The sequence below is a fragment of the Panulirus ornatus genome, chromosome 16, assembly GCF_036320965.1.
Source record: "Panulirus ornatus isolate Po-2019 chromosome 16, ASM3632096v1, whole genome shotgun sequence".
Lineage (NCBI taxonomy): Eukaryota > Metazoa > Arthropoda > Malacostraca > Decapoda > Palinuridae > Panulirus > Panulirus ornatus.
The window spans coordinates 13,897,564-13,919,480 of NC_092239.1; the positions used below are offsets into that span (position 1 = coordinate 13,897,564).

The 21,917-nt window shown below is 40.1% G+C and overlaps 1 protein-coding gene across 1 annotated transcript in view; it reads left to right on the forward strand.

The window, feature by feature from the left end:
- The window catches only part of PIG-N (Phosphatidylinositol glycan anchor biosynthesis class N), a 78,712-nt gene that overhangs the window by 26,372 nt on the left and 30,423 nt on the right, over positions 1-21,917 (forward strand). The window contains exons 6-11 of the mRNA XM_071671327.1: positions 753-980; positions 3,395-3,535; positions 8,495-8,618; positions 10,325-10,500; positions 10,811-11,001; positions 16,522-16,572. Of these exons, the coding sequence (XP_071527428.1) occupies positions 753-980; positions 3,395-3,535; positions 8,495-8,618; positions 10,325-10,500; positions 10,811-11,001; positions 16,522-16,572 (911 nt within the window). The remainder of the gene's footprint in view (positions 1-752; positions 981-3,394; positions 3,536-8,494; positions 8,619-10,324; positions 10,501-10,810; positions 11,002-16,521; positions 16,573-21,917) is intronic.

The following is a 21,917-nucleotide window of genomic DNA, read 5'->3' on the forward strand; positions in this document are numbered from 1 at the left end:
CAGTGACTTGAACTTATGTGTTTTGACCTCAAAATCAGAATGCATAAATCTTTCCCCAGTGGGAATACACATGAATGCCATTTCTTAATGCTGTCCATCCAATGGAACCAAAGGTTTTGTGAAGAAACAAAATAATTTGCTAGCACAGCAGTTATCTTGATGTATGACCTCCAAATACACATGCCAAGTGTAAATGAAATTCATCCATCAAAACTGCAATCATTGTGTGGCAATGACATTGACCTTTGACTTTGTGAGTACATGATAAGTAGAAACCATTTTTGTCTCAAGGGAAACACCATTGCTAAATGTAGACAAAATCCACCCCATCAGATTATTATGCAGAAACAGAATCATCTTCAAAATCAACAAAATCGATAGTTCTTTCTGATTTCTCCAAAGTAGTTTCATACCAGATATGAATAAGATTGGACAATGAGTTTTGTGGTTTTCTTGAAGAAAGTAGATTGTGGATGGATGTCTGCAAACAATGAGATCTCAAGACTTATTTAGGAGGGCTCTAATTATAAAGGTATAAATCTTAAAGGAAATTAGATTGTGGATAAACATCTGCAAATAGTGATATCTTAAGACTTTGTTTGAGAGGGCCCTAATTTTAGAGGTATAAGTTGAGCAAGGTGTATGCAACCACTTTCACATGCTGTAATAAACATGTTTCATGCATCTTCATGCCTCCCTATCCCTACAGTTCTCCTCACCCTTACCTTTAGTGTATGCTTTGTATGTTACAGGGTAAACTACACATTGAGTATCTGGGAACCACAGATGAATACAAGTCAGAGGCGCTTTTTGCTAATGCCCGTCAGATGCTTGCCCAGTATCAGCAGAAAAGGGCCCAAAAGGAAGAAGATACCTTACCCATGTTTTACTGGCCTTACACAAGTCTTACTCCAGATAAGGAACTTGAAGCTTTGGGAATTATTCGTAATCACTTGAAAAATGCTAATTATGAAGATGCAGTGAGTAATATGTGTCTAGTTACTGTATACATATGTAGGAAGTTTGACTACTTTTTCATTCTCTGTTATATATAGATAGGTAGTAGTTGGTAGGCAGCCAACGACCAGGGAGGTATATTACCTGTGGTACCTGCCTGGGTATTGGGAAGGTTAATGATGGCTGTGTAGTGAGCCAGCACTTCATTGGTTGTCAAGCTGCACTCTCTAACCCAGGTAGCTGTCTTTTCTTTCTGCCTTACTAACATGTGGTCTACAGGCATTTTATCTGCAAACAAGAAATCTCTCCTTGTCATACATAACACTTGACAACACTAAACTCACAGCCCATTCTTTGTAACTCTAGATTTTCCTTTGGTGAGCACCAAGCACTACCCTGCCTGTTGGCAAAATGTTAGGAGCAATAGAGAGAAGTAATAGATAGGAACATTTAGGCAGGAGCATTAGGTAGCAACATCATGTAGAAGTAGTAGGTAGAAACATTAGGCTGGAGCTGTAGGTGTAAGTGGTCAGTAGGAAAATTAGGCAGGAGCCTCTGCAAACACTGTGCAGTAGTGTCCCACTGCTAGTGGCCTGTAAAGGATGAAACACTAAAGGTTAAGAAGAAGCACTGTAGTGCACTAGTTGTGGAGACTCTGTAGCTGTGACCACCTCCTGAGGGAGTTCCAGTTGGAAATAGGCATCAGAGATATAGATTGGTAGATTGATTACTCTAGGTGCTGTGTTTTGAATGGTTTGTAGTTTTGTAATATGCATAATTTAGTTATATAACCCCAGGGTCTCTTTTATATGGCTCATGTAACTTCAAGGCTGTATTTCATCCAATAGCAAAGAAATGTTGGAATCCTTTGGGTCGAGAAGTTCTTCAGTCTTATTAGACTGAATATTTCTCATGATTAGTCATTTGTTCAGGATATGTATTACAATGTTAAGATTTACTTTGTTGGAGTGGAGTAAAGGGTGTGCCTGGAAAGGGTAACGAGAATGATGGGGAAGTGATTGCACTCCTTTTTCTCAATTAGCGATGACACAGCCTCTCCGAAGGTGACTTGTCATCAGTGGCATAACCATGTGCTGGCTGAGTCTGGCAGCATCATTATTTACATGTTCATAAATGATTTACAGACATTATATGTTATACATTATATGTTTTGATAGTTTGTGGATGGTAGGAAACTAGTGATATCTCTGAGTGTTCTGCTTTGTTGTGGTTTGTAGGTTTGTTATTGACATTCATACATTTATAGTTATATGCAGACATACATATACACTTGTGTATAAGAGAGGGAATGTGCTGATGATGCGAGTTTATATTCCTAGAAGTCCCCAGTTATACATGTGAGTTATTTGTAACTATATGTTAGTCACTTTCAGTTCCCAGCTGGTACTTCTGTGTCACTGTAATAAGGGATGTGCTGTTGTGCTACTAAATCATAAGAGGGGTTAAGCAAAATGGGAATTTTTTTGATACAGTTTGTAAGAGGAGGATGGTTTTCTCATAGTGTAATGTTATGGGCAGTCATAGCATGACACCCATTTAGACTGGGAAGAATTGGAAGTTGTGAAGGAATTTAGGTAGGATTGATTATCAGCAGGGAGGACACGTGGAAATGTGGCTTTGGATACAGGGAGAACAATAGGAGGTAGTTAGAAAGCCTTGATGATTGGGAAGATGATAAGAGTGTTGTGTGTTAGGTGCTTTTTTGAGTGCCTACATATATACATACTGATGTGGACTGTAGTTTTCCATAACATAGTTAAAATGTAGGGTAAACTATATTGTAGATTGAGAGAATAGATTGAATAAGAAATGAAGAAGCACGAAAGAAATGTGGTGTTTCCTGTAGATTCAAGTATGTGAGCTTGCTAAGATGTTACAACTGTGTAGAATGTATGATATAGAGATTGATGAAGATGTATGATAAACATGTAAAGGTGACAGGGACAATGGGTACACCAGGGAGTCAACTGACGAAAGCTATTGTTAGATTAAATGAGAACATTTAGCAAATTATTTTTGATTGAGTTTAGTAAGGTTGCATTATATGATGGTATAAAAACTAATAAGTCAGTGCTGAGATTTATTAATATGATTTTTTTACTTCACAAAAGTCTTCAAAAAGATTTTTCTTAGAGTCAAAACCTTAGAAAAGTAAGTCTCAGCTCTCACCCACTTGTTTCCATACCACCCTGATTGCCATATTTGTCATGATGGATGATAGGTAAGTTGTGTTATATTTGATGATGATAGAAAACCATGTTTAATTGGTCATACAGTCATACTTAGTCATACAGCCATGAGGCTATCTGGATTGAATGTGCTTTATATGAGTGGATTTTGAGATAAAGGTAAAAAATACCTATGCAATTTTTAGCTTGCAGAGCTTTGTATTTATGTATTTTTGATATATTTTCAGAACAGTGAAAGCCTCCACCTCATCTCCATGACACAACATGGTATGGATTACTACCATCACTATGACCGATTGGTGCTGTCTGTTCACATTGCGCTGGGATTCCTGGGTTGGATATTTCTCATGATATGTCATTTGTTAAGGGTATGTATTACATTAAGATTTACTTTGCTGAAGTGGAGTAAGGGGTGTGACTGGAAAATGATTGCAACTTATGTTTAAGAAATTAACAGAAATCAGGAGAGGACATTGCTGATTACTATGCAGGCATACTTTTACACATTGGCTCTGTTTCAAAATTACATTTCACCTAATAGTCACTCAGATCAGTTAAAGGTGTACCTGAAATATTTTTGAAGAGTTGTTTTTTCATATGCCATACATTTTGTAAGTTAATCCTCCTTTTACTTTGTGAGTAACTCTTCCATTAGATTATGGCCTGAATGCAGCTTATTCTGAATTAGTAAAGGGCTTAGTAACATTATTGACATTATTGATGGAATGCTGTGTTGTTACTTAAAAAACGTACGTGTAAAGTTAACTGAAATGAACTCAAATTCTAGGATTCTTCAGTTGCTGTCATATATTCTGAAAAGTACTAGATATGAATGCTTGCATATTCTGTTACTGTATGTCTCATTTCTTGTAGATCATTGATGTACAAGCAATCATAGAAAGATCCTGGATGTGCACTTCTGTGGTAGATTATAAAGCTGAAAGTCCCTCCAGCTCATTGCTCTACTTGAATGAACAGTTTTGATAGTGATATACAGTATATCCTTATCATTGCATGTTTGAACTTTAAGGATTGTTTGCCTCTCTTTCTTACATTGATCTTCCACCTGTTTGGACTTATTGGCTCTTGGCATGTTAGGAGACCAAATTCCAGTTTGTAGTTGGCTGGAGATTATTATAAGTGACTTTTAGACAGTTGCATTACTAAGCAAAGGATTTTTTTCTTTTTCATAGAACTAGTGGTCCAGCTTTCCTTATCTACACTCAGTGTTTTACAGTTTTTCCAGCTCATATATATATATATTTTATTTATTTACTTTGCTTTGTCGCTGTCTCCCGCGTTTGCAAGGTAGCACAAGGAAACAGACGAAAGAAATGGCCCAACCCACCCCCACACACAATGTATATACATACACATCCACACACACAAATATACATACCTATACATCTCAGTGTACACATATATATACACACACAGACACATACATATATGCCCATGCACACAATTCACACTGTCTGCCTTTATTCATTCCCATTGCCACCTCGCCACACATGGAATACCATCCCCCTCCCCCCCTCATGTGTGCGAGGTAGCACTAGGAAAAGACAACAAAGGCCCCATTCGTTCACACTCAGTCTCTAGCTGTCATGCAATAATGCCTGAAACCACAGCTCCCTTTCCACATCCAGGCCCCACACAACTTTCCATGGTTCACCCCAGACGCTTCACATGCCCTGATTCAATCCACTGACAGCAGTGGATATATATATATATATATATATTTTTTTTTTTTTATATACTTTGTCGCTGTCTCCCGCGTTTGCGAGGTAGCGCAAGGAAACAGACGAAAGAAATGGCCCAACCCCCCCCATACACATGTATATACATACGTCCACACACGCAAATATACATACCTACACAGCTTTCCATGGTTTACCCCAGACGCTTCACATGCCTTGATTCAATCCACCGACAGCACGTCAACCCCGGTATACCACATCGCTCCAATTCACTCTATTCCCCGCCCTCCTTTCACCCTCCCGCATGTTCAGGCCCCGATCACACAAAATCTTTTTCACTCCATCTTTCCACCTCCAATTTGGTCTCCCTCTTCTCGTCGTTCCCTCCACCTCCGACACATATATCCTCTTGGTCAATCTTTTCTCACTCATTCTCTCCATGTGCCCAAACCACTTCAAAACACCCTCTTCTGCTCTCTCAACCACGCTCTTTTTATTTCCACACATCTCTCTTACCCCTACGTTACTCACTCGATCAAACCACCTCACACCACACATTGTCCTCAAACATCTCATTTCCAGCACATCCATCCTCCTGCGCACAACTCGATCCATAGCCCACGCCTCGCAACCATACAACATTTTTTGGAACCACTATTCCTTCAAACATACCCATTTTTGCTTTCCGAGATAATGTTCTCGACTTCCACACATTCTTCAAGGCCCCCAGAATTTTCGCCCCCTCCCCCACCCTATGATCCACTTCCACTTCCATGGTTCCATCCGCTGCCAGATCCACTCCCAGATATCTAAAACACTTCACTTCCTCCAGTTTTTCTTCATTCAAACTCACCTCCCAATTGACTTGACCCTCAACCCTACTGTACCTAATAACCTTGCTCTTATTCACATTTACTCTTAACTTTCTTCTTCCACACACTTTACCAAACTCAGTCACCAGCTTCTGCAGTTTCTCACATGAATCCGCCACCAGCGCTGTATCATCAGCGAACAACAACTGACTCACTTCCCAAGCTCTCTCATCCCCAACAGACTTCATACTTGCCCCTCTTTCCAAAACTCTTGCATTTACCTCCCTAACAACCCCATCCATAAACAAATTAAACAACCATGGAGACATCACACACCCCTGTCGCAAACCTACATTCACTGAGAACCAATCACTTTCCTCTCTTCCTACACGTACACATGCCTTACATCCTCGATAAAAACTTTTCACTGCTTCTAACAACTTTCCTCCCACACCATATATTTTTAATACCTTCCACAGAGCATCTTTATCAACTCTATATCATATGCCTTCTCCAGATCCATAAATGCTACATACAAATCCATTTGCTTTTCTAAGTATTTCTCACATACATTCTTCAAAGCAAACACCTGATCCACACATCCTCTACCACTTCTGAAACCACACTGCTCTTCCCCAATCTGATGCTCTGTACATGCCTTCACCCTCTCAATCAATACCCTCCCATATAATTTACCAGGAATACTCAACAAACTTTTTTTTTTTTTTTTATACTTTGTCGCTGTCTCCCGCGTTTGCGAGGTAGCGCAAGGAAATTTGAGCACTCACTCTTATCCCCTTTGCCTTTGTACAATGGCACTATGCACGCATTCCGCCAATCCTCAGGCACCTCACCATGAGTCATACATACATTAAATAACCTTACCAACCAGTCAACAATACAGTCACCTCTTTTTTTAATAAATTCCACTGCAATACCATCCAAACCTGCTGCCTTGCCGGCTTTCATCTTCCGCAAAGCTTTCACTACCTCTTCTCTGTTTACCAAATCATTTTCCCTAACCCTCTCACTTTGCACACCACCTCGACCAAAACACCCTATATCTGCCACTCTATCATCAAACACATTCAACAAACCTTCAAAATACTCACTCCATCTCCTTCTCACATCACCACTACTTGTTATCACCTCCCCATTTGCGTCCTTCACTGAAGTTCCCATTTGCTCCCTTGTCTTACGCACTTTATTTACCTCCTTCCAGAACATCTTTTTATTCTCCCTAAAATTTAATGATACTCTCTCACCCCAACTCTCATTTGCCCTTTTTTTCACCTCTTGCACCTTTCTCTTGACCTCCTGTCTCTTTCTTTTATACATCTCCCACTCAATTGCATTTTTTCCCTGCAATAATCATCCAAATGCCTCTCTCTTCTCTTTCACTAATACTCTTACTTCTTCATCCCACCACTCACTACCCTTTCTAATCAACCCACCTCCCACTCTTCTCATGCCACAAGCATCTTTTGCGCAATCCATCACTGATTCCCAAAATACATCCCATTCCTCCCCCACTCCACTTACTTCCATTGTTCTCACCTTTTTCCATTCTGTACTCAGTCTCTCCTGGTACTTCCTCACACAGTTCTCCTTCCCAAGCTCACTTACTCTCACCACCCTCTTCACCCCAACATTCACTCTTCTTTTCTGAAAACCCATACAAATCTTCACCTTAGCCTCCACAAGATAATGATCAGACATCCCTCCAGTTGCACCTCTCAGCACATTAACATCCAAAAGTCTCTCTTTCACACGCCTGTCAATTAACACGTAATCCAATAACGCTCTCTGGCCATCTCTCCTACTTACATAAGTATACTTATGTATATCTCGCTTTTTAAACCAGGTATTCCCAATCCTCAGTCCTTTTTCAGCACATAAATCTACAAGCTCTTCACCATTTCCATTTACAACACTGAACACCCCATGTATACCAATTATTCCCTCAACTGCCACATTACTCACCTTTGCATTCAAATCACCCATCACTGTAACCCGGTCTCGTGCATCAAAACCACTAACACACTCATTCAGCTGCTCCCAAAACACTTGCCTCTCATGATCTTTCTTCTTATGCCCAGGTGCATATGCACCAATAATCACCCACCTCTCTCCATCAACTTTCAGTTTTACCCATATTAATCGAGAATTTACTTTCTTACATTCTATCACATACTCCCACAACTCCTGTTTCAGGAGTATTGCTACTCCTTCCCTTGCTCTTGTCCTCTCACTAACCCCTGACTTTACTCCCCAGACATTCCCAAACCACTCTTCCCCTTTACCCTTGAGCTTCGTTTCACTCAGAGCCAAAACATCCAGGTTCCTTTCCTCAAACATACTACCTATCTCTCCTTTTTTCACATCTTGGTTACATCCACACACATTTAGGCACCCCACTCTGAGCCTTCGAGGAGGATGAGCACTCCCCGCGTGACTCCTTCTTCTGTTTCCCATTTTAGAAAGTTAATACATATATATATATATATATATATTTATATATATATATATATATATATATATATATATATATATTTTTTTTTTTGCTTATATATATATATATATATATATATATATATATATATACATATATATATATATATCAAGAAACAATGTAGATCTCAAACTGCTTTATCTTATTCTCCATTATGCCTGTTATATTTCAATATGCACTTTAGAGATTTTTCTTTCTACATCTGCCTACCTTTCTTAATGTTTCATATGATTTCTAATTTTACTTCAGGATAACATGCTTATATCCCTTTGTCTCACATATCTCTGTCTTTTTCAACATAAGGATCACAGTGCAGTCTTGAGGATGGCTGGAGGCACTATAGAGGGCCGACGTGTGTGGCGCTCCTCGGTGTTGATGGCCCTGGTGTTAGTGGTGTGGGGAATAACAAATCTCACCAAGCTTATTGGTGAGTGGCCTTTTCATATGCTCATACATCCTGGGCTGGTACTATAGAGAATGAAATAGAAATTTTCTCAACATATTTATATGAACAATGGCAAGGATTGTGATGAAAAAGTTCAAAGGGAAGAAGTCACTGTGAAGCCAAAGGTGACTGCAACCATTTGTGTCACCATCTGTGCCTTCCTCTGTATCGCCCTCTTTGCCTCCACTACCATTGCTGCCACATATACCATCCTCTCTGCCACCACCTATACAACCACCTCTTCCATTATCCCTTCCACCACCTGGCCAGGAATCTCCTACATCACCAACACAACCACCACTCTTCCACCATTTCTGCTCTAGCTTTTCTGCCTTCACCACCATCTTTGCATCTTCCTTTTCTACTACCACCTCTGCATTCACCTGTGCCATTACCTACACCATCGAAACTGCTAGTACCACCTCTACAATGACTTCAGCTACCTTCAGTCACTACTGGTGCCACCACCCCTTCCATCATTTCTGCTTGTTCTACCAGCACTTATGCCAACCTCTTAGCCACCACCTCTCCACCCCCTCAGTAAACACTACCAACATTTCTGCAACCACCTCTGCCATCTACTCTGCTGCCACTACTGCTAACACCACCTCTGCAACCATCACTATACCACCTCTACAACCATTTCTTCCACAATCTTTGCCAATCCTCATTTACCATATCAGCCTTCCCATCCGCTACCACCCCACCCCATCTTTGCCACTCCCTTTCCACCATATCTACAATCACTCCCTTTTCTCACCAATTGTGTCACCAACCCTTCTCACACCACACCTTCTACCACCCTTTCTACCACCTCTTCTGCCATATCTGTCCACCACTGAAACCACTCCCTTTGTTACCACTGCTATTACTACCTCTTCAACCACTTGTGCCATCACCTGTGCCACCACATTTGCCATACACTTTTTTTTTTTACACCACTAGTACCAGTGTTTCCACTTCCCCATATGATAACACCTCTATAACCACCTGTGCCACTACCCCCTGTCATCATCTCTTCCACAATATCTTCTCCCTCTGCTGTCACATCTACCATTTCCTTTTACCACCACTTCTGCAACCACCTGTGTCATAATTTATACCATCTTCTCTGCCACTATCTCCACCATAACCTCTTTCCTTTCTTCTTCTGCCACCCCTGTGCTTTTACTATTTCCATCTCTATTCATGTGCCATTCCTGTAGTCACCCATTTGCCACCTCCTCTGCCATCCCCTCTGCTCCTATGACTACCACTGCCCCTTCAATCACTTCTTCCACATCTCTGCCAACCTCTTTGTGCCTTCCCACTTCAGTTCTCACCCAGCATCTGATATATGATCAAATAAGCTGATATGTATGTATTGATGAGCTTTCGAAATCCCATCAAAAGTAAGTTACCATGACATTATGCTTTACACCTCAGAGATGAACTTAGTAATTGGCTGTTACTTATGTTTGAACTGACCAAGGATAGGGATAGATTGTAGATTGTTACTCTCCTGATTATATTTTGAGACGGTTACTTGTCAAAGGCAGGGCCACTGGCATGGTCACCCTCTCTTCCTTAGGATGTCCTTTCTCATGATTTTGAAAGATTGTGTGAATATGTTGAGCTTAGGTTTGTTTATATGTTGGGTGTTACAAAAATTACTTGTCATCTTGTTTAATTTTTGACTGTTTTTACAGGGCAGAAGCATCCTTGGCAGCATTACTTGTACTTCATGACACCAGTTGGATTGTGGGCCCTTGTTCACCAGAGTTGTGCACCTCTACGAGTCACCTGGCTCCTTATATCTTCATTCAACATGGTTTGGGAAGTGGCTATACGAATACTTTTCATATTCCTTGGTATTGAGATTCTGGTGAGTGGAATTTGATTCATAGTAAATAACTGTATTGCCATATTATCAAAAATATTTTTTTCAATCTTAAAACTTTTTCATCACAGTTTTGAAGGTACTTGATATATCCAATTTTATGCATATTAACAAACATTTGTATGTGTTTTTGTCATGCCTTTAGATTGTTCATGTTGATTTAACTATGACGTTAGTGTTCTCATCCGTTTATTTATTAAGACCAGTGAATTTCAGCTGTTTCTAAGATAAAAATTGTTTCCTTAGTTACATGAAAACAGAAAACAACGAATTGTAAAACTCATCTATATTACAGGTGATGGCATTTTTCATCCGACCCATGCTGTCTGTTGGGTTACTTTGCATTGGGTTGTGGCCAGTCATTATGTACTCCATGCAGGGTACAGTGGAGAGGTCCATGAGACTTGTTTGGATTGGAGCATGCATCCTTCTTGCATCTTTTACCTACATGCCTGTTGTAGGCAAGGAGCCTTATTATCCAATGGTGTATGTTTGATATTTTAGTACTTTGATATTTTACTTAAGTAATTGATTTTTCTTCTGCATATTAGTTGCAGTTAATACTTTGTGATTTATTTGCACACAAGTAAACAAACTGTACTGAGAGTAACACATGTAATTTGCAATGTAGTTAAGCACATCATTGTTATCTCCATTAGTAGCCAAAATGGTTTTTAAACCCACCTTCTGGTTCCTATCCTGCCAGCAAATGGTGCTTACCAACAGTGAGTGGGTTAAGAATAATATTTACTTACAATGGAATTAATATAATGGCATTCAGGATGGTAAATTTAACCAAATTATTTGGAAACAAGATCTTTTTAGGATAGTGTTGCAGTCAGTTATATCATGACTTCATTTTATATCCTATCATCTTTTTGTTTTAATTATAAATGTGCTGCTTTAAAGAGAAAACAAGAAAGAACCCAGCTGAAATTGGCTTATGATGTGGCAATTAATTTTTAAACTTTAGGCTTTCAGGTTATACTAAATTTGGCCTTTGTGAAAAAAGATATGCAGGCTTTGCTTGCAAGAGGTTACATTGTGAGTGAAAAGTCATCTTCGATGAGGCTGTATCATTAGGAGTGCAGTCTTGTCAAAGAACTTTTCTTTCCACAGAAGTCTGCTCTTACTGGTACAGGAAATTTTGAAGCCTTGGGCTGCAGGTACCCTTTTTTTTCTTTTTTTCTTTTTCAAGAGAAGGAAGAGAGTTAGGATTTTTCCTTCTCAGGCTCAGTCATCTTTTCTTGATGCTACCTCACAAGTGCGGGAACTGCTGTGCTGTCAGTGGACTGAACCAGGACATGTATGACATCTGGAGTAAACTGTGGAAAGATCTGTGGTTCCTGGATGTGGATATGGAGCTGTGGTTTTGGTGCATTACACATGTCAGCCAGAGACTGAGTGTGAACGAGTGTGGCCTTTATTGTCTGTTTTCCTGGTGCTACCTTGCTGAAGCAGGGTTGGCAATGCTGTTTCCTGTTGGGTGGGGTAACGGCAGGAATGGATGAAGGCAAACAAGTATGAATATGTACATGTGTATATGTGTATGTGTACATATATGTGTATATGTTGATATGTATATATGTGTATATGTGCATGTTGTGCGCAGGAGGGTGGATGTGCTGGAAATGAGATGTTTGAGGACAATGTGTGGTGTGAGGTAGTTTGATTGAGTAAGTAATGTAAGGGTAAGAGAGATGTGTGGAAATAAAAAGAGTGTGGTTGAGAGAGCAGAAGAGGGTGTTTTGAAATGGTTTGGGCACATGGAGAGAATGAGTGAGGAAAGATTGACCAAGAGGATATATGTGTCGGAGGTGGAGGGAACGAGAAGTGGGAGACCAAATTGGAGGTGGAAAGATGGAGTGAAAAAGATTTTGTGTGATTGGGGCCTGAACATGCAGGAGGGTGAAAGGCGGGCAAGGAATAGAGTGAATTGGATCGATGTGGTATACCGGGGTTGACGTGCTGTCATTGGATTGAATCAGGGCATGTGAAGCATCTGGGGTAAACCATGGAAAGTTGTTTGGGGCCTGGATGTGGAAAGGGAGCTGTGGTTTCAGGCATTATTGCATGACAGCTAGAGACTGAGTGTGAACGAATGGGGCCTTTGTTGTCTTTTCCTAGTGCTACCTCGCACACATGAGTGGGGAGGGGGATGGTATTCCATGTGTGGCGAGGTGGCAATGGGAATGAATAAAGACAGACAGTGTGAATTGTGTGCATGGGTATATATGTATGTGTCTGTGTGTGTATATATATGTGTACATTGAGATGTACAGGTATGTATATTTGCGTGTGTGGACGTGTATGTATATACATTGTGTATGGGGGTGGGTTTGGCCATTTCTTTCGTCTGTTTCCTTGCGCTACCTCGGAAACGCGGGAGACATCGACAAAGCAAAATAAAATAAAAAATAAATATATGTGCATGTATGGGTATTTATGTATATATGTGTGTAGAAGAGTGGATAGGCCATTCTTTGTCTGTTTCCTGGTGCTACCTTGTTGATGCCAGTAATAACAATTAAGTATGATAAAAAAGAATAACATTCCCTCCTTCCACACATTCTTCATTGCTCCCAGAACCTTTGCCCCCTTCCCGACCATGTGACTCAATTCTGCTTTCATGGTTCTATTCGCTGCTAAGTCCACTCCCAAATATCTAAAACACTTCACTTCCTTCAATTTTTCTCCAAGCATACATCCCCATTAACTTGCCCCTCTACCCTTCTAATCCTAATAACCTTGCTCTTATTCACATTTACTCTCAACTTTCTCCTTTCACAAATTTTTCCAAACTGTCACCAACTTCTGCAGTGTCTCAATCGAAGCAGCCTCTAGAGCTGTATCATCAGTGAACAACAACAGACTCACTTCCCAGGCCCTCTCATCCACAATGGACTGCATACTTGCCTCTCTCTCCAAATCTCTTGCATTTACCTTCCTAACCACCACATCCATAAACAAATAAAACAACCATAGGGACATACCACACCCCTGCCGCCGACTGATATTCACTGGGATCTAATCACTCCTCTCTTGCTACTTGCACATATGCCTTACATCCTTGGTATAAACTTTTCACGGCTTCTAACAGTTTACCTCCCACACCACATACTCTCAAAACCTTCCACAAAGTATCGCTGTCAACTCTATCATATGCCTTCTCCAGATCCATAAATGCCACATACATATCCATCTGCTTTACTAAGTATTTCTCATATACATTCTTCAAATCAGATGCCTGATCCACACATCCTGTACTGCTTCTGAAACCACACTCCTCTTCCACAATCTGATGCTCTGTACATGCCTTCACACTCTCAATCAATACCCTCCCATATGATTTCCCAGGAATGCTCAACAACCTTATGCCTCTGTAGTTTGAATGCTTACCTTTATCCCCTTTGCCTTTATACAATGGCACTATGCATGCATTCTGCCAATCCTTGGGCACTTCATCATGATCCATACATACATTGAATATCGTTACCAACCACTCAACAACACAGTCACCTACTTTCTTAATAAATTTGACTGCAACACCATCCAAACCCGCTGCCTTGCTGGATTTCATCTTCCGCAAAGCTTTCAGTAGCTCTTCTCTCGTAAACAAGCCATTTTCTCTGACCCTCTCACTTCACACACCACTCCGACCAAAACACCCTATATCTGCCACTCTGTCATCAGACACATTCAACAAACCTTCAAAAAACTCACTCCATCTTATATCATCACTACCTGTTATTACTTCCCCACTTGTTCCCTTCACCAATGTTTCCATTTGTTCTCATGTCTTACGCACATTATTTTCTTCCTTTCAAAACATTTTTTTAGGCTCCCTAAAGTTTATTGATACTCTCTCATTTGCACCTTTTTCTTGACCTCCTGTCACTTTCTTTTATACATCTCCAAGTTATTTGCACTGCTCTCTTGCAAGTATCGTCCAAATGCCTCTCTTTTCTCTTTCACTGACAACTTTACTTATTCATCCCACTGCTCATTACCCTTTCTAATCTGCCCACCTCCCACCTTTCTCATGCCACATGCATCTTTTGCACATGCCGTCACTGCTTCTCTAAATACATCACATTCCTCACCCACTCCCCTTATGTCATTTGCTCTCAGCTCTTGCCATTCTACACTCAATCTCTCCTGGTACTTCTTCATACAAGTCTCCTTTTCAGGCTCACTTACTCTCATCACTCTCTTCTTCCCAACATTCTTTCTTCTTTTCTGAAAACCTCTACAAATCTTCATCTTTGCCTCCATAAGATAGTGGTCAGACATCCCTCCATCTGCCCCTCTCAGCTCTTTAGCATCCAAAAGTCTCTCTTTTAAGCGCCTGTCAATTAATGCGTAATCCAATAGTGCCCTTTGACCATCTCATTTACTCACAAATGTATGCTTATGTATATCTCTCTTTTTAAACCAGGTATTCCCAATCACGAGTCTTTTTTCAGCCCACAAATCCACAAGCTCTTCACCATTTCTATTTACAACACTGAATACCCCATATACTCAATTATACCCTCAACTGTCACATTACTCACCTTCACATTTAAATCACCCATCACTAAAACCAGGTCTCATGCATCACAGCTGCTGATGCACTCACTCACCTGCTCCCAAAACACTTATCACTCATGATCTTTCTTCTCATGACAAGGTGCATACACACCAGTAATCACCCATCTCTCTCCATCCACTTTCAGTATTACCCACATCGATCCCAATTTCACTTTCTTACACTCTATCACATATCTCAGAGAGCAAAAATGGATATGTTTGAAAGAATAGTAGTTCCAACAATATTACATGGATGCAAGGCATGGGCTATAGATAGGTAAAACAAGAAGATCAGCAGTCTTCAGGTTCATATTCAGGGATTTCTTCTGAATGTGAAGGGCCTTGAGTATCTGAAGGTGTCTTGGTTCCACAATTCATTCCAATTGCATTCCATGCCATACCAGATCTCTCGTACACTTCCTCATATCTTTCTTTATCTAAAATAAATCTGGTCATACCCCATCCACCTTTCAATAGCTCATTTCCAGAGCTTGGATTCTTGACCTCTTTCTCCATGTTATACTGTATTTTATTTTCCTTTATCATGCACCACGAATCCTGTGAATGAAGCTTTACTGTGGTAATTGACAGCTGAACAATAACTTTTTTGCTCTGATTTCTATCTAATCATGAGTCTTCTAATCCCTTATGTCCTGTGTTTTATGCTGAGAGTTTGACTGGAAGAGACTTTTCTGTGTTGTGGCATATATGAGCAAAAAAGAAGTGTGATAACCTTCCCATGTGCCCCTCTCTCTTTCTCTTGTCATGTACATGCTGAAGAGTAAAAGCTGAGCTTAATTACTGAAGAGTTGTAATGAATGCTAATTTTTAACTGATAGAGGCCTGTTTGGAACGGAAAACAGTAGGCAGTACAGATTCTTAACCTTAGTAGTATATAGAAAATGAAAATGAGTATAGCTTGTGCTGTTGAGTTGATGACTGAATTGGGCATCTCAAGGTTTCAGTTTGGGTAAAGATGTTTCTTTGCATAGTTAATGAACATGACAGTGAAAATTTTTTTAATGATATAGGGGCAGGAAAAGTAAGTAAGCCGACTTATAAGATGATAGACAAAAAATTAGGTAGAGTATGATTACATTACTCAACCATCTCAGCTCATATTTTTTTAAATGCAGATAATGTTCACATGTGATGTTGTTAATTTGGCCTTAAGTCATCAGAGATTATTTCTAGTAGCCAGGCTTTTAGTGTGGTTTTTCATGATAGGGTATATTGATTTTTGTACCCAATTTGTTTTCTGTGTGTGTTTCAAATGTAAAAAGTATCGGGCGAATAATACAAATGGAAACATCAGAAAATTAGTAAGATGTGATAGACTAATGCAGCTGTGGGTGACTGAGTGCAGATGTGCAGTAATTGAAATCCTGAAATCTGATGACTGAATTGATTCACTGAAACAGAATTATATTTCAGGGAAATTGCTGGTTTAGTTGCATTTTCCTTAGGAGGAATTGGAATATATTGGTGAGTATAATTACTTCTTTGTTCATTGATTAATTTCTAAGTTTATTGTGGTACATATCAGTGAAAATTGTTTTTATTTTTATGTCCTTGATGATATTGAGTATCTATGTCCAAAGATGTATATTAGTGGAACAGGATCACTTTATTAGCTAAGAAAACCACTCTTTTATTTTAGTTATTGTAAGATTATGTGTCTGCAACTGAATATTTTATAATATTTATGTTTTTTCCAACATCACAAAGTGTTGACATGGGACACTCAAAAATAAAACGTAGGACAAAGAAAAAAAGGTAGACTTATATTACTGCAAGCTTTCAAGAAAGTGCCATGCATTGTGGCATTAAAAGAGACACTTACTTAGTGCACTGATTGTAGCAGATGAAAGGCACTTACACTTATAGTCTGAAATATTGGAAACATTTACACCTTGGAATGATGAAAAAAACATCTCATGACAGTGGATATTGCACGCTATTATAATCTGCTTTTTTGTTTACATGATTTTCCCTTATTATCCTTACTTTTTGTATCCGTGATCTTTAGTGTTGATGCAGTGGTAGTTATTGCTGCATGGTAAGTGACTTCTGGCTCATTGTCATGTTTTTTGTGCATACATACACACACACACACACACTTTTATAGAATGTATGTCGCTTTATTTTACAGCAAAGGTCTCTTGCTGATGCATGTTATAAGGCACCTAAAGTTATATCTTACTTTCTGTATTGCTGAATTTTGATATCATTGAACAATGAAAAGGTGACTCAAGAATAATTTCGTGAATGGTAATAAAGATAACAATTAATGGTAACTTTTGTAAGCAAGAGGAATCACCCTTTCACTGCTCCCATTAATTCCTAAAACAGCTGTTTTGTTTTCATGAGTTATAGTGAGTGTTTAAGAAAGGATGCTTAGTCAGCACAGAGGTCTGGCTTTAAAGTAACAACTGTGGTTATCAAGCTCTCACAGCTTTGAGGCTGCACCTACTCAGAAGCAGGGAAAAGTTGGACTCCTTAGGAGTTGGAATTTTCGTGGTGAGACTGTAGAGACTGTAATTTGTTTCATAAGCTGACTGTGTTAAGCCTCACTGAAGATAATGTATCATTTGGGGTATGATGTCAAGCAGAGTCCAGTAACACCTAAGACTGGTTTTTCCTTCCAAGAGCTGGCTGCTCATGTTCCCTCACCACTATCTAGACCACACAATACTCAACAGGCTGCTACATTACATGATCAGTGTGTGGCCTTTGGTAACTCAAGGGTGGGCCCTTTTGGTAGCTGTTTCTCTCCCAACACCTCGAAGCTTTGAAACTTTTTACCCTCCCATGTGTTTCCCAAAAACTATGACTTGGAAAGGAGACTTGTGTGAGTAAGTACTAGGAGAGATTGAGTGAAGAATGGCAAAAGGTGAGAGCAAATGATGTGAGGGGAGTGGTTGAAGAATGGGATGTTTATAGGGAAGCATTGATAGCCTGTGCAAGAGATGTATTTGGCATGAGAATGGTGGAAGGTGGGCAGATTAGAAAAGGTAGTGAGTGGTGGGATGAAGAAGTAAAGTTGTTAGTGAAAGAGAAAAGAGAGGCAAATGACCGAGAAATGTATAAGAGTAAGTGGCAGGAGGTCAAGAGGAAGGTGTAAGAGTTGAAAAAGAGGGGAAATGAGAATTGGGGTGAGGGAGTATCATTAAACTTTAGGGAGAATAAAAAGATATTTTGGAAGGAGGTAAATAACATGCATAAGACAAGAACATCAGTGAAGGTGCAAAGGGGAAGTGATACTAGTAGTAATGAAGTGAGGAGGAGATCGAGTGAGTATTGTTAAGGTTTGTTGAATGTGTTTAAATACAGAGTGGCAGATGTAGGGTGTTTCAGTCGGGTTGGTGTGCGAAGTAATAGAGTCTTGGAGAGTGGTTTGGTGAAGAGAGAAGAGTTGGTAAAAGAACTGTAGAAGATGAAATCTGGCGAGGTGGCAGGCTTGGATGGTATTACAGTTGAATTTAAGAAAGGGCGTGACTGTGTTGTTGATTGGTTGGTAAGGATATTCAGCTTATGTATGGATCGTAGAGAAGTGCCTGAAGATTTGTGGAATGCTTGTATAGTGCTATTATACGAAGGCATAGGGGATAAAGGTGAGTGTTCAAACTACAGAGGCATAAGTATGTTGAGTATTCTTGGAAAATTGTTTGGAAAGGTATTGATTGAGAGGGTGAAGGCATGTACTGAGCATCAGACTGGGGAGGAGCAGTGTGGTTTCAGAAATGGTAGAAGATGTGTGGATCATGTGTATGCTTTGAAGAATGTGTGTGAGAAATACTTAAGAGAAACAGATGGGTTTGTATGTGGCATTTATGGATCTAGAGAAGGTATATGACGTTGTGGAAGGTTTTAAGAGAATACAGTGTGGGAGTAAGCTGCTAAAAGCAGTGAGAAGTTTTTATCAAGGGTATAAGGAATGTGTATGAGTAAGAAGAAAGGAGAGTGAATGGTTCACAGTGAAGGTCGGTCTGTGGCAGGGTATGTGTGATATCTCCATTGTCATTTGATTTGCTTATAGATGGGGTGGTTAGGGGGTAAATGTACAGTTTTTGCTAGAGGTGCGAGTATGCTGTCTGTGGGGATGAGAGGGCTTGGGAAGTGAGTCAGTTGTTGTTCACTGATGATACAGCATTGGTGGCTGATTTGAGTGAGAAACTGCAGAAGTTGGTGACTGAGTTTGGAAAAGTGTGTGAAAGAAGAAAGCTGAGAGTAAATGTGAATAAGAGCAAGGTTATTAAGTTCAGTAGGGTTGAGGGACAAGTCAATTGGGAGTTAAGTTTAGATGGAGGAAGTGAAGTGTTTTAGATATCTGGGGGTGGATTCAGCAGCGGGTGGAAAGCAGAAGTGAGTCACAGGGTGGGGAAGGGGGCGAAGGTTCTGGGAGCGTTAAGAATGTGAGGAAGGTGAGAACATTATCTCGGAGAGCAGAAATGGATATGTTTGAAGGAATAGCTGTTCCAACAATGTTATACGGTTGAGAGGTGTGGGCTATAGATAAGGTTGTGTGGAGGAGGGTTGATGTGTTGGAAATGAGATGTTTGAGGACAATATGTGGTGTAAGGTGGTTTGATCGAGTAAGTAATGAAAAGGTAAGAGAGATGTGTGGTAATAAAGAGTGTGGTTGAGAGAACAGAAAAGTATGTATTGAAATGGTTTGGTCAAATGGAAGGAATGAGTGAGGAAAGATTGACAAACAGGATATATATGCCAGAGGTGGAGGGAACGAGGAGAAGTGAGAGACCAAATTGGAGGTGGAAGGATGGAGTGAAAAAGATTTTGAGCAATTGGGGCCTGAACATATAGGAGGGTGAAAGCCGTGCAAGGAATAGAGTGGATTGAAATGATGTGGTGTACTGGGGTTGACGTGCTGTCAATGGATTGAACCAGGGCATGTGAAGTGTCTGGGGTAAACCATGGAAAGTTTTGTGGGGCTTGGATGTGGAAAGGGAGCTGTCGTTTCGGTGCATTATACTTGACTGCTAGAGACTGAGTGTGAACGGATGTGGCCTTTGTTGTCTTCTCCTAGCGCTACCTCGCGCACATGCAGTGGGAAGGGATGGGTGTCATTTTGTGTGTGGCGGGGTGGCAATGGGAATGAATAAAAGCAGCAAGTATGAATTATGTACATGTGTATATATGTATATGTCTGTGTATGTATATAAATATGTATACGTTGAAATGTATAGGTATGTATGTGTGTGTGGATTTGTATGTATATACATATGCATGTGGGTGGGTCAGGCCATTCTTTCGTGTTTTTCCTTGCACTACCTCGCTAATGCGGGAGACAGTGACAAAGTATAATAAATAATATAAATAAAAATTTTTTTTTTTCATTATTTTGCTTTGTCGCTGTCTCCCGCGTTTGCGAGGTAGTGCAAGGAAACATACGAAAGAAATGGTCCAACCCACACCCATACACATATATATACTTACACGTCCACACACGCAAATATACAAACCTATACATCTCAATGTACACATATATATACACACACAGACATATACATATATACACATGTACATAATTCATGCTGTCTGCCTTTATTTATTCCCATCGCCACCTCGCCACACATGGAATAACATCCCCCTCCCCCCTCATGTGTGCGAGGTAGCGCTAGGAAAAGACAACAAAGGCCCCATTCGTTCACACTCAGTCTCTAGCTGTCATGTAATAATGCCCGGAACCACAGCTCCCTTTCCACATCCAGGCCCCACAGAATAGATATTATAAATAGATATATAAGTAGATTTGCGTACTGAAAAAGGACTGGAGATTGGGAATACCTGCTTTAAAAAGAGAGATATATATAAGTATACGTATGTAAGTATCCCTGGGGATAGGGGAGTGAAAGGGTTAGGGAGAATGATTTGGTAAACAGAGAAGAGGTAATAAAAGCTTTGCTGAAGATGAAAGCCGGCAAGGCAGTGGGTTTGGATGGTATTGCAGTGGAATTTATTAAAAAGGGGTGACTGTGTTGTTGAGTGGTTGGTAAGGTTATTTAATGTTTGTATGACTCATGGTGAGGTGCCTGAGGATTGGCGGAATGCATGCATAGTGCCATTGTATAAAGGCAAAGGGGATAAAGGTGAGTGCTCAAATTACAGAGGTATAAGTTTGTTGAGTATTCCTGGGAAATTGTATGGGAGGGTATTGATTGAGAGGGTGAAAGCATGTACAGAGCATCAGACTGGGGAGGAGCAGTGTGGTTTCAGAAATGGTAGAAGATGTGTGGATCATGTGTATGCTTTGAAGAATGTGTGTGAGAAATACTTAAGAGAAACAGATGGGTTTGTATGTGGCATTTATGGATCTAGAGAAGGTATATGATGTTGTGGAAGGTTTTAAGAGAATACAGTGTGGGAGTAAGCTGCTAAAAGCAGTGAGAAGTTTTTATCAAGGGTATAAGGAATGTGTATGAGTAAGAAGAAAGGAGAGTGAATGGTTCACAGTGAAGGTCGGTCTGTGGCAGGGTATGTGTGATATCTCCATTGTCATTTGATTTGCTTATAGATGGGGTGGTTAGGGGGTAAATGTACAGTTTTTGCTAGAGGTGCGAGTATGCTGTCTGTGGGGATGAGAGGGCTTGGGAAGTGAGTCAGTTGTTGTTCACTGATGATACAGCATTGGTGGCTGATTTGAGTGAGAAACTGCAGAAGTTGGTGACTGAGTTTGGAAAAGTGTGTGAAAGAAGAAAGCTGAGAGTAAATGTGAATAAGAGCAAGGTTATTAAGTTCAGTAGGGTTGAGGGACAAGTCAATTGGGAGTTAAGTTTAGATGGAGGAAGTGAAGTGTTTTAGATATCTGG